This window comes from Heterocephalus glaber, unplaced genomic scaffold (assembly GCF_053883595.1).
Source record: "Heterocephalus glaber isolate CG9 unplaced genomic scaffold, H.glaber_assembly_v1.0 deba00001673, whole genome shotgun sequence".
In the NCBI taxonomy this organism is placed as follows: domain Eukaryota; kingdom Metazoa; phylum Chordata; class Mammalia; order Rodentia; family Bathyergidae; genus Heterocephalus; species Heterocephalus glaber.
The window spans coordinates 21,010,220-21,023,694 of NW_028258410.1; the positions used below are offsets into that span (position 1 = coordinate 21,010,220).

General features: G+C 47.0%; 1 protein-coding gene across 3 annotated transcripts in view; it reads right to left on the reverse strand.

The window, feature by feature from the left end:
- Eya2 (EYA transcriptional coactivator and phosphatase 2) overlaps positions 1 to 13,475 on the reverse strand; it is a 230,915-nt gene that overhangs the window by 149,603 nt on the left and 67,837 nt on the right. For 2 of the 3 annotated variants that reach the window (XM_004858102.3, XM_021239042.2), the window contains exon 2: positions 4,939 to 5,057. In XM_004858102.3, coding sequence (XP_004858159.2) covers positions 4,939 to 5,047 — 109 coding nt within the window. In that variant the 5' untranslated portion in view covers positions 5,048 to 5,057. Of the gene's footprint in view, positions 1 to 4,925; positions 5,058 to 13,475 lie in introns of those variants that run through there. The other variant, XM_013077191.3, reaches the window with a different exon arrangement.

The following is a 13,475-nucleotide window of genomic DNA, read 5'->3' on the forward strand; positions in this document are numbered from 1 at the left end:
GGGCCCAGGCCATGGTAGGCATTTGGGAATCAGCTACTGGGCAAAGCATGCAGCAAACATAATCCTCATTATTAGAAGAGGAGACTAAAGCTCAGAGAGGGGCAGAAGTGAGCAAGGCATGGCTGGGATGCAAGTAACCTGTAGGTTACGATGTTCAGGGATCACAGGGAGATGACAAAGTGCCCTTTGGAGCAGTGCGACCATCTGGAGGTCAGGCCCTGAGGACAGGCAGCGGGTGGCCTTGGTTCTCCATGAGTTCCCAGTGCCCCAAACGCAGCGGGATACATCAGTCTGTTAAATACATTACGGGATGAATGGAGGAATGAGTGAGAAACTACAACTGAATCTTCCTGTAGAAGGGCCCACGAAGCTTCCCTGGGTGGCGGTAGTGAAGGTGAGTGAGGGAGAATTTGGGAAAGAGAAAGGCAACAGGGAATGTGCCCTGTATGCTGTGTTTTGGCCTCTCAGGACCTGCCCTCGAGAAGCAGCGCCCTCCTGCAAGAGCTCGTGGGGCAGTATGCTGTAGTGCCATTGCTTGTAAAGAGAAAAAAAAAAATTACAAATCAGCCTTACAGAGGCCTGTAACTGCAGCTACTCGGCATGCTGAGGCAGGAGAATCACACGTTTGAATCCTGCCTCGACAACTTAGTGAGACTCCCTCAAGCTTTTAAAAAAGGGCCAGGGGTGTAGGGGGTGGCTCTGTGATAGAGCACTTGCCCAGCAAATCGAGGCTCTGTATTCCGTGCCCCACAAAGCCCCCTCCCTGGGCCCCAAATTAAGGGTGACACAACCTAAGTGTTCATCTGCAGGGGAGCAGCTGGATGAAGACTTCAGCAAAGACTGTACAGTTTAAAAAAGAGAGAGAACCAGATCATTATATCTGTCTTGAACAAACTGAATGAACAAAGCACATTACAGGAAATTCTGTTCCAAATTTTTTTCCAGCAACCCTAAGATTTGTATAGTAAATATACATTTAGAAATACACATATATCTGTAAGAATACATACCCAAGTGGTACAAATATTCATTTCCATATATGTAGCTGCATGAAAGAGGTCTTAAATAGGGCACCCCCGGAACACGTTATTCTGGGGAGCAGAGGAGAAGGCAAGCTGGGGAGGATGTGGTAAAGGGACATTTGGTCAAGGTTCCAAATTTTTATAAGGGTCACGCATTTATATGTTACCTGGTGACTCAAAATTATGTTGTCTTAAAAAAAAGAGGGAAGGAAGGGCCCCCAGGGTGGGGGAACGTGTGTGCAGAGGTGGTGAGGGCTTTCGGTCTCCCTTCAGGGAGTGCACTGGCTCCTCCACACTGCTCACTCCACAAGCACCTCTAATCCCTTCTCAGTAGTGTGGGATGAAAACGAGCCAGGCTGTTCTTCTGCAGAGGCCTCAGCGTTTTAGTGGGAGACACCAACAAGCAACCAGGGACAAATCGGCAGCCTCTGGTGGAGACTCCGGAGGTGCAGAGAACCAAAGAGTTGAAGCAGGCCCGGGCCTCTGTGGGAGTGCTCTCAGGGCAGCCCAGTGCCCCGCCCACCTCCCCCCAAGCCACCGCACCTCTCACCTGAGCTATCACCACACCCTCTTCCATGGTCTCCCCACTTGCCCGCATCTGGCATCCTGCAGCCCGCAGGATCAGTAGGTGAGGTTGTTCCTCCCATGGCTCCCTTCTTACTCAAAGGAAGAAGCTGAAGTCATTCCAGGGGCCCAACAAGGCCTGTGTGGCCTGACCCTGGTTATCTCGCTGACATCATCTGTCCCCCCTCGTCCCCTTGCTCAGGTGGCTCTACTGTACCAGCCTCCTCCGCGCTCCTTCAGTCCTCTGAACACACAGCTGCCTCAGGGCCTGTGCAATTGCTGCTGCCTCTGTTCATAACGCTCTTGTTCCACACAGCCACATAGTGACTCCCTCACTTCCTCTGGGTCTTTGTTGCCTTCCCAGTGACAGCTTCTGTAGCCACCTTAGAGAAAACTGCAACACCCTCTTCACATTCTTATCCTTCTTCCTTGCGTGGCTTCCCTTACTGTATGCATCATCATCCAACATGCTAGTCGTCTGGCTTCCTTATTGTTATTGCCACTGTCAGCTCCCTGTGGCAGTCTCTATAAAGATGGGTTTTTCTGTGCTGTCTCTCCAGTACTTGCACTGGGCATGTAGACAGGAGGAGAGGACGGTCCTTCTGAGTCTGGGGAAAGCTGGTCCAGGAGAGGGAACAGCAAGTGCAAAGGCCCTGAGAGCAGGATCGTGCTTCCAGTTGAAGCAGAAGAAAGATGATCAGGGGCTGGGCCCAGGAAGCAAAGAGTACAGGGGAGGAGATAAGTTTGGGAGGTGTCCAGGACGGACAAGGGGAGCCTGTGGGTGAGGGCGAGGGATTTAAGACCTTACTCTAACCCTTTTCTTCTCCATCTTCCAACTCGTGCTGTGCTCACATTGACACTACGACATGACATCAATGGAATGCTTATTCCCACTTACACAGGGCAAGTGAGCCCCGGGGGCTTGGTCACGGGCACACAGGTGGAAACACAGCGGGGGACATCTGAGTGCATCTGGGGTGTGCGTTTCTCTTCCGAATTCTGAGTGCAGGTGCTGAGGCCCACGGCTCTCTGGGGTCCACCTCTGACCCGAACCCTTCAGACCACTCAGTAAGAACTGAAGCTGAGGGGTGGCCCAGGAAGAGGACGCAGAGGCAGGCAGGGAAAGCAGCCCCATCCAGTGCTGGGGTCACCCTCAAGGATGGCATGGCTCCTGCAGAGGGAAAGGGGGTGTGTAACCCACCCATGGCCACCTGCTCTGGATTTGGAGCAACTTTTCTCTACCCCAATGCTCCCTCACCAAAGCCTTCGTGCCAGGGCGATGACAGCCCATGTCCCCAAGAGGAGCATCTGTGGACCTCACCGCTGGGGCAGTTGGACAGTGTGGGTCTGGTAACTTGCAGAGCTTGGCAGAAAGTGACTTTGAGTGATTTTTAAGTGGGAACTGGGGCCAGGGTACCTAGGCTTGATCCTGTGTGACTCCAAGTTGGCTGATTAACACCCTGTGCCTCAACTTCCACCTCTGTAAAATGAGCCCATAGTCTAATAAGGGTGTAATAGCTGAATGAGAAATAGTGTAGTGGTTAGGAGAACAGACCTTTGTGGTCAGACTACCGAGGTTCGACTCTTGGCTATCATTAATGTATGCCATCTCAATCAAGATATTTAAACTCTCTGCGCCTACATTTCCTCATTTGTAACTGGTAATAATAATGGTACTGGCAGGGATTAAATGAGTTAATCTACAAGTGCTTGGCAAAGAGGAAGTGCCAAGTGTTAGCTCTGCTGGTGATGGAGTGGGGGTGGGAGAATCAGTCTCAATTCATCCATTGATATGGCTTTGAATAGCAGCTGGCACAAAGTAAGTGCTCACAAAAATCAAGGATAAAAGGGAGCAGCAGAGACTCCAAGGGACAGCTGACTCTCAGCTCCTACCCCTGGCAGCCAGGCGGAAGGAGGACCTAGCACTGCTGAAGTGTTCAGCATTTCAAGGGAAAGCAGAAGTCCAGATTTTTAAAAGCCCACAGAAACCAAGCAAAGGCATGCCTGAGGGCCAGACTCAAGGCTACAGTGCCATCCACAACCCCAGTTTTGCAATCACTGTGGTTATTTGATTCAGAGGAGAAGGACAATGGACTAGGTTAATCATTTACCATGTTCTCAAGGTGGGCAGGCCAAGTACGTCACACCCCATCGCCCCATGGAATCCTCGCCATGAGCACTCTACAGAGTGGGTCGTTACTCAGCTCCCCTCTGACAGCTGAGAAACCGGAGCTCAGAAAGGTTCAACAATTTTCCTGGGCTGGGCAGTGGCAGGGCTGGGATTCAGACCTGGACCGTCCTTGCTGGGCGGCCAGGGCCCTTTCCTGTCTTCACTGGTGCTGAAACACAGACGGTCTGAGCAGACTCGTGGCTCTACGCAGGGATCGAGGATGACTGTCTCTGAACAGGGCCTAGTGATTCCTCTCAGCCCCCCAAGAGCCCTGACATGGATGCTCTGAGGTGCCAGACAATGAGGGCGTGTCCTCTACCTTTCCAGGAGCCCGGACCCTCTTGGGCGCCTTTCACCTGGGCAATGTCACTGTCATGGTGAAAGCAGCAATATCTCACGGAAGCCCGGATTTGCCTAAAAGCAAATGCCTTGTGATGTTATATCACACTAGACACACAACCCTTGGGTTTTTTCACGACAGTTCTGCAGCATCTGTGCCCTGCAAGGTGGCACCAAACATAGGGAAAGAAAACCAGCTGGGGGTTTTTAGGACACTGGCAGCAAACTCCTGAGCTGCCCAAGGAAAGGGTTAAGCCTGATGCTTAAACATAATAGCTGAATGTCTTTGCTAACTCCAAGCTCTACCAGGAAGGCTGACAGATCCCAACAGAGCAAACAATAGCTGGGATTGTTCTAGTGAAAACTAGTCCAGCTGCAGCAGTTGCCAATAATTTTTTAAACAGCCTTAGCTCTCTTCTGCTTCCTTGACTCCAACCCAACCTGAAAGCAAAAGGCAGATGAGTTCTTGTCTTAACGTCAAAGCGCTGTGGCGAGATGCCAGCTGGGGCAAGGAGATGGCAGAAGAAAGCTCGGAGGACAGAGCTGGAGCCTGAGACCCTGCGGGACACGCCCAGGCTGGGCCCAGGACATGCCTGAAAGAGACTGCTCTGTGGCGAAGGCAGAGTTTGTCTCCTGGAATCAGAGACCAAGACAGAGAGCTCAGGGCACGAATGTGCACACTTGTCCCCAAATGATGACAAGATTGTGGGCGACATATACCAAAGTTTGGTCCCAAGGCGCCAATGTAAATGACAGGAGGAGAGACACATGTCAGTTCCTCTCGATGCTCACAGGGCGAGCAGGACCCACCATCTGTCACCAAAACTCACCGCAGAGCCCTACCTTCTCTGTCACTCAGAGCCCCTGTCACGTCGCCGTCGAGGCTCAACTTCAGTTTTTCCAGGCGGTCGTTGTTTACAGTGAGGCTGGGTGAGATCACTAGTTCTAGCATTTCCTTGTACCTGCAAGGAGATAAAGGGGAATATAATTTATTCATAAATTATGCATGCTTACTAATGATTCCGACTTCTTTCCCTAACAGTATAAATATTAAAGCTGATAACCTAAACCTAGGCTTCTTATAAATCCCACGTAATAAAAAATTCACTGAACTTTTCATCAAAGGGAAAGGAAGAATTGAAATGAGGTACTTGCTTCCCCCCTGGAGAGCACACCCACTTGATTAAAACGTCCCCCTCCTTCATACTGGATTTTCCCATGAGAAGAATTGTATTTTGCTCTCTTAAATGCCATCTGAATCCCAGGCAGTGAACGAGGTGGCTCCCCAGAGGAGGAAGGAGAGGGAGCATTTGGATTTGGACTCCCCAAGAGAAGAGGCTCCAGAGGAGCTTGGAGTTGTCCATGGTTAAGACGCAAAACTGACACAGTGTTATGTGTATAGGTGGAGAAAGGTTCGGATGCATCCAAGGTATTTAACGAGTGCCTCTAGGCAGCAAAAGTCCGCAGCCAGTCACTGGCTGGAAGAAAGAACAGACTGGCTCATGAGTGACTCATGGTATTGATGACATGGCATGGGAGGAGGGCATAGGGACAGGTCTCCTTGGGTCTTTCTCCTTCTTTTACTGCAAATGTTTCCAACTCTTGTACCCTGTCCACGGTCACTCTCTCTAAATTCCCACTTAGCGTGGTGAGGAAATACGGCTTTTAGTTAAAGACACATTTTCAAAGGCCTCAGCTATAACTGATCACACTCAACACTGATTCAAGCTGTCTTCAGAGAAAGGCTGCATGTATTGGGACCACATCATCGTCACAAGGTCACCACTGGGATGATGAGTTACCACCGTGTTACTAAAATACAGTGAGTGCATTGACGGATGGTACTGATGGTTCTAAATAACGTAAAGTTACGAAATTAAGCTGGGCATAGTGGCACACACCTTATAGCAGTCAGGGAAGCTGAGGCAGGAGGGTTACAAGTTTGATCCCAGCCTGGGAAACTTAGTGAATTAGCAAGGCCCTGTCTCAAAATAAAAAATAAAAAAGGCTGGGCCTGTAGTGCAGTGTGAAGGCCCTGAGTTCAATCCCTATTACCAGGATAAAATTTTTTAAAATTTTAAAGATTTAAAAATGATATGAAATATAGCACTGGGCTCCAAACACCCAGATGTTATGAGTGTGGGCTTTAGAGGCAGCAAATTATTAGCTGAGTAACTAAATCTGGTTGAAAAATCTGGTTAAAAACAAAATGAATTGTTCCTCTCTCTGGGGTTTAAAAATATTTGAGGTAGTTGCCAATGTTCTAAAACAAGCAATTTCACACACAAAAATTGAGATTTTCAGCTTCTCTTAAAAGTGGAAGACTATTGGCATGGTCTTTATGGCAACCATCAGTTGGAGCCCAAGGGCAGCTGCTGGGTTTAGGCAAAGCGGCTCCCCACTCTGTTACACTGGGGCCTCTTTTTCCATTTATATTTCCTCCTGCCCACCACTGGCATTTGGATTTGACACCCAAGACAGAATATTTTCAGAAAAGCCTGCCGAGGAAAGAGACAGCCACATAGCACTTCAGGGTGCAGTCACGGAGTCTACTTATCTTACTGAGTGCTAGCTTCATTCTTCAGAGTACTAAGAACATCTGAACAGCACTTGTTTGTCGACTGACTTTACAGCAGAGTGGGAATGTGGTTGTCAGTTTTGAGCTCTGGGACAGAGTTAGAGCTACTGAAGATTTTGGTGCATTCCCCTTGCTCTCCTACCTAAGATCCTGGAAGATCAAAGCCACCATAGAAATCATCTTACTTCCTCCCCAGCACCTAACACTGGATCTTGTTCATTGTGTCATCCAATTAATGTCTGTTGGAAGATAAGGGAAAGGAAGGGACAGAGGGACAGAGTAACAAGAACAGAGGAAATCTATACTTGAGAGATTAGCTTCTTCCAACAGGATTTTTAAAAATTGTCCATTTATCTCTATTTTCCACCCTACTCTTGGGAATGACTCTAATGTATTAAATATGTGATTGTTTCCTTATAAATGATATTGTATTGTTTTATGTGTGGTATGATTTAATTTACATGTTTACTAGGCTTTTTATTTTCAGTGTGCATTAAGATTTAAAAATGTCTACACGTCACTTGGATGGATATCTAGCTTGTAGCTGTGACTCTGTACCTTGTGTCCATTCTGTATTTATGCACTGTCCTAGTGGTGAATATCGAAGTAGGGTTCATCTCTCAGCCACCCTAAACAATGCTTCAGTGAACATCTTCATTTAAAAATGTTTTTATGTCTATCTCTACCTATGTATACATGTTCCTAACTATATGCAGATGATTTCTGTGTCAAACGAAGCACAGCATGTTAGTAGTTGGTCAAGTTCATTTCGTGTACCTCATGTGACACAGAAATCATCTGTCTGAGAGACGAAGCCTGCCTTGATAAAAACATGGTAGCTTACAGTCCTAGAATTGAGGGATACTAATGCAACTTGGACACAAGGAGCAAAAATCATAGAAATATGAAACCTGCAGAAGTGTGAGCCTGATATTGTTTGACAGTTATTACTGTTGATATTGTTAACAGTTATTACCTTTGCAGCAGTTCCTGAAACTAAGCTGGGTGGGGTAAGAAGTAGAGAAACCAACGATAAAGGTGGCTTAACAAGGAACTAGCAGAGCTTCTGGCAATCTCCCAACACTAGGAGACAAAAATTGGAATTCATGGCCCATTAAGGATGAAGAGCTTTAACAAACATCCCAGGCTTTTAACTGAGACCCCTGAAGGGTTATTCCCTTGGAGTAATAGCAAACCAGTTGGATCCTGCCTGGAGTAATCTTAATAGCATATTGGATCAAACTGATTTTCCTTTTCTATCACTATTTGATGGAGGAAAAGTAGCTTTTCTTTTGAGGAATACGTACTTTTCCAGAGTATCCAGAATTGTTCATATGCAATAAAAAATTACCAGACATGCAAGGAGATAAGATTAAAGGTCAAAAACCAAGACAGAAACAACAAACCCACCTGAGATTAAAATACTGGAGTTGTCAAACATGGACTCTCCAATGACTATAATAATATGAAAATAAAGAAAGAATATTTAAGAAGGAGAATGCTACCAGTGAACTAGGATGTTTTTTAAAAAATCAAAAGGAAATTATACAATGAAACAAAAAATTAAAATTCATAACTCTATAGATCAGGGAACTACAGAATGGACATAGAAAAAAAGGATTAATGATCAGTAGACAAATCTCAAGAGGAAGGCTGGAACATAGATTTTAAAAAAGCATGAAAGAAACACAGGATATGGTGAAAGTTCTAACACATAAAATAAGGGCCACAGAAGGAGAGAATAGAGAGAAAAAATAAAGAACTTTATTTATTTATTTATTTATTTTGGGGAAAGAGTAACACTAACTAACACTAATTACATAGTGTTATGTAGTTCAGGCTGGCCTTGAATTCAGTGTGTAGCCCAGGCTGGCCTCGAACTCACAATGATCTTCCTGCCTCAGCCTCCTGAGTGCTGCGATTACAAATGTGTGGCTGGCAAGAACAATATCTAGAGAGACAAAAAACTTTCCAAGATGGATGAAAGACAGCAAGTACTCATGAATCCCAAATGGATAAATGTAGAGAAAAGTTCTCTTGCGCACATCACAATCAGATTGTACATATGCAAGAATACAATAATCTTAAAAGTAGGCGACTAAAAGATACACTATCTTTAAAGAAGAACCAGTGAGACTGATAAATAACTTTTCAGAAGAAATGATGGAAACCAGGCAACAATGGAATTTCACCTGCCACTGTAGAATTCCATGCCAGCAAAAAAATAGTCTTCAAATATGAAGACAAAATAAAAATGAAAAAACTCGAAATTGAGATTACTGGCCATCAGTAGACTGCACAATAAAAGAATTTCTGGGACCATGAAAATTCAGCAAGGACACAGAACAACATGAAAAGATAAATATGTGAACAGTAGGAGAATAAATATAGTTAATCTCTCCTAAGGATCTTGAATTTCCTAGAAATGGTAAGGGAACTAAGTTATAAACATTAAGAAATATCGAGGATACATATTATAGTCTTTAGGATAACCACTTAAAGAATAACAATAAATGTTAAGCATTTAATGTGCATTTATATTATACTACATTACAATAATTACAGTAAATGTAAACAGAATAAATATTCCAGTTAAAAGACAAAGATTATTAGATTTGATTTAAAAAAAAACCTAACTCACTGGGTGTGGGGGTGCACACCTGTAATCCCAGCACTTGGGAGGCTGAGGCAGGAGAACTGCCGCCAAGTTTGAGACCAGCCTGGGGCACACAGTGAGTTCAAGGACAGCCTAAAGTACATAGTAAGACTGTGTCTCAAAAACAAATAAACAAACAAACTTAGCTCCATGCTTATTACAAGAGGCACCTATTAAATATAAAGCAAAAATTGGAAATATTATTACAAGAGACTCCATTTAAATATAAAACAAATGCAAAGCAAAAAGCAATTGGAGAAATCCATGATACAATGTGAAAGAAAGCTGGGATGCCCCCAAACAGACTTTAAGATTAAAACCATTATTACAGAATTTGATATTCAGAGGAACATATAAGAGAATTAATATAATTTAAAGCTATATCCTTTCCAAAACTAACCTATTTTGAATGCTGCTGATTCCAAAAGAGGAATAAAAACAGTTGATTGGGTCTAAGCGCTGGGAAGTTCAAGATCTCAAATTCAAACACCCACAGCAATTCAAACACTTTTTTCTTTGGAGTCAAACTGGTGGCCCAAACAAAGCCAAAGCAATAGAAATGTTACTCTTTCCTACTGTCAGCTACAGCTACAGGACAGATGCAGAAGCAAACCATTAACCATGAAGTACAGGAATGTGAATGAACAGCTCAAGGCAACTCAGTTTTCAGAGTTAGAAAAACTTCCAAAAATTCTAACCCCAGTTTTTATTTCCTAAGTAACTATTACATGCCAGGCAGCTTTCCTGATCACTTTTACGTTATCCGCTTTAATTCTCTCAGCCACCCTGGGAGGTACAATTATCTGTCCCGTATCCCAACAGGCTGACTGAATGCAGATTTAGGTCTGGGCCAGATGTAGGCACTGAGAAAACAGGAATCCCTCCTGTTTGGTGCACTTACCCTGCTCTGCCATGAGGCTCTAAAAAGATGCTTTTTACGTTTCCATACACAGTGAGTTTTGTGTGTTACGAGTGGTGTTGTTTTATTATTGAATTACAGGGGGCAGTGGAGGAGGTAGGCTGATCTCTTCGGTGTTTTGAGGCCTCTGCAGGCCTTGACTTGGCCCTGCTTATGGTGTTCAATTAACAGCAAATAGAAGTAAAATAGCTTACACATGCATAGTATTTACAAGCATTGCCTCAGGTCATGAAGGAGGCAGAGATGAGAACACTGAGGTTCGGAGTGACCTGGTTCCTTCACGGTAGAGCCAGGATTTACAGGCAGGCAGTCTGGTTCCAGGCTGTCACTTACCCACTCCTCATAGGTAGAACTGCAACCAACTTTGAGCCCAGAGCCCATTCAGCGCTAATGTCCGCTGCTGAACGATCTAGTCGGGGCAAAAGTAGCTGCTGACAGTGTTCACGAGCACACCGACAAAGGCTTGTAACACAAAATCCCCTTCCTTCCAGGGGACACCGAGAGGAAACCAGTTCCTAGTGTGGCTTGAGGGGCAGGGCTGAGTTTTCCCCGCAGGTGGAGGGGAAGGCTTCCTTCCCATTCTCCCTCTCTCCTGCTCACGGTTACCTGAAATAAGAGACCAGCCTATTCTCTTTGCAGGGAAGGGGAGAGAGAAATCAGCCAGCCTGGGGCGGGGGCGTCGCGCGCGTTGAGCTTTCCTTTCAGCAGGGCCAAGAAAGGAAGCTGAGGCATGGGACTCATTTACCAAAAAAAATGTTCTCTGTCGCATTGTTGCAAATGCCTGATACCTCTGCTGCTTCAGAACAGCCCAGGGGAGCGGGAAGAAAGAGGCCTTCAAAGCCCAGGCCCTCTGGCCTTCTTCTGGGCCTGCTGCTGCCGGCAGCGTGCACCATTTGTTACCCTTGTCACCACCCCAGTCCCCAGGGATAGCGAAGCTTTGGGGGAGCACAGGGCTGCCAGAGGAGCAGAGAGATGACAGCTGGAGGGTGGGGGGCGGGGTGACTTCAAAGGCTGGGAAGGATCAAAAGCAGATGGAGGCAGTGGGCTGCTCACCTTTCCACACCCCCTGAGCACACTGGCTACCTTGGCTGAGGATGGGGCCCTGCTGCTGGATGGGGAGGACAGATGGCCAGTGGGCCAGGAGGACCGTCCACAGAGCCTGCTTCCTGCGTCCTCAGAGGGCTCAGAAATCGAAGCCAGCAGACAGCAATCTCACGCTTCTAGATGGCTATCAGTTGTGGCCCAAACCTGGGCATTTCTGGCTGCCTCTGCCTCTCCCATTGTTTCCAGTTCCTAATACAGCTGTTGGTGGCAAACTGCTCTGCCTCGTCAGGAGGCAGCTGCTCACACCGAAAGTGTGGTAGCATCCTACTCCTTGCTCTCCTCCAACTCTCCCATCTAATCCGTCACCGAGTCTCGTCAACTCCACTCCATGGCCACTGCCCAGGACCGAGCCACGCCCCTCTCTGCCCTGGAAGACTACTGCAGCCAGCACACATGCTGGGGTCCTGGGCCACTTCACTTGGTTCTCTGCACAGCAGCCACACAGAACCTGCCCCTCACCTCATCCTTGCATGGCCCCTGGTTGCTTCCTGTTGTTCTTAGGATGAAGTGAACACTTCTGAATGGGACTTGCTTCGTCATCTCTGTCTTGCTTTGTCTTATGTCAGAACACTGGCCTTTCTCTCCCTCCATCCTCCCTCCTGCCACGAGGTCTTTGCACGTGCCATTCCCTCTGCCTGAAACGTCATTCCCTCTGGCTTGCTCTTCAGAGGCCTCAGCTCTAGCATGCCCACCCAGGCCCCTTGGGTGGGCTGCAGTCCCATGCCCCTCTCTTTTACCCCCCATTACTACAGTTTCTATGGGTACTTGTGATTATTCAAGTTCCACCTGTCTCTCTCACAAGATTTAATTCGCAGTAGCAGTGATTTTGTCTATTTTGCTGAGCATTAGTTTCCCCAAATCTCCTACAAGTCCCTTAATAGTGGTTTAAAAGTATTTGTGGTATGATAAATGGATGTGCCATATGAATAAATGCACTTATTCAGCCAATATTTATTGAGCACTTGTTACACATGCCAGACTTTGCGCCAATCATTGCTGGCATCACCTCCCTGGGCAATGCACTGATTTACGTCACCTCCTCAGCCTCCCCAGGCATCCAGGTTGAGAGCCCTGGTCCACTCTTCTGTCTGACTTCAGCAGTGTGTGTAGGACATGGCCCAAGGTACATGAATAGTGGACAGTACTGTATGTCCCTACAATCTCGGAAGGGAGAAGTGGTCCGGATAACCCAAGAGGCCTCCTTAATCTCGGCCATTAATTCTTAACTCTGACTGGTCATCATGCCCTGGGTGGTCATGCCTTGAGCTAAGGAAAGAGGAGGAGAAAACAGACACGTCCAGAGCTGCAACATGGAGAGGGAGCCATGGCTTAGGAAGGAGCATGGTGGGAGCATCAGATTCCTGGCATTTTGGCATGGTGGCCCTGCTGGCTACAGTGTCCTTTCTTTCTTTTGGGGAACTGCCTCTCCCTCACTTTCAGTCCCCATGGCTTGGGTGGGGCTGACCCTAAGGGACTCTGCACCTGGCAATTAGCATCTCCCATCCCTCTGTCTCCAGGGACCGGCTCCAGGGAGGTGGTCACATGAGTCAGTTGGGGCCAATGAGAGATGAAGGCTGGACTGGTGGAGAAGAGAAGCTTTCTCGCTCACTGTCCAAGCAGGATGGAAGGCCTCCCCATGGGGCTGCTGGCGCCATCTTGGTCTGCAGATGACCCCTGCATCCTGATACACGCTCATCACATCCTAGCTGTGCATTGTGGGAACCAACTGTAGGTGCAGCCAAGGAAGTTTGAGGAATGCTGCCCAAACTTGGGTGATAATATGGCCAATCTCAATGACCAGGGGAAGACCCCACATGCCACACAGGTGCTGTCACAGAGCACCCCTCCATCCTCCATCCTCCATCCTCCCCCAGCCAGGAACTCAAGATGGGGAGGCTGTCATTTAACAGAAGTTATGGGGCCAGGGCTGTGACACCTGGGAATCACCTCCCCAGACAAAGAAGGTACTTTTGCCCTTCTCTCCAAAGGCTATGAAGAAAGCAGACAAATAAAGTAGGGGCACAGTTGACCCTAAATTCAATCTCTGGCTCACACATCCAATTGGGCTGCCAATCATTTAGAATCATAGACTCTGTTTAAATAGCATGTCAAAAGCAATGTGG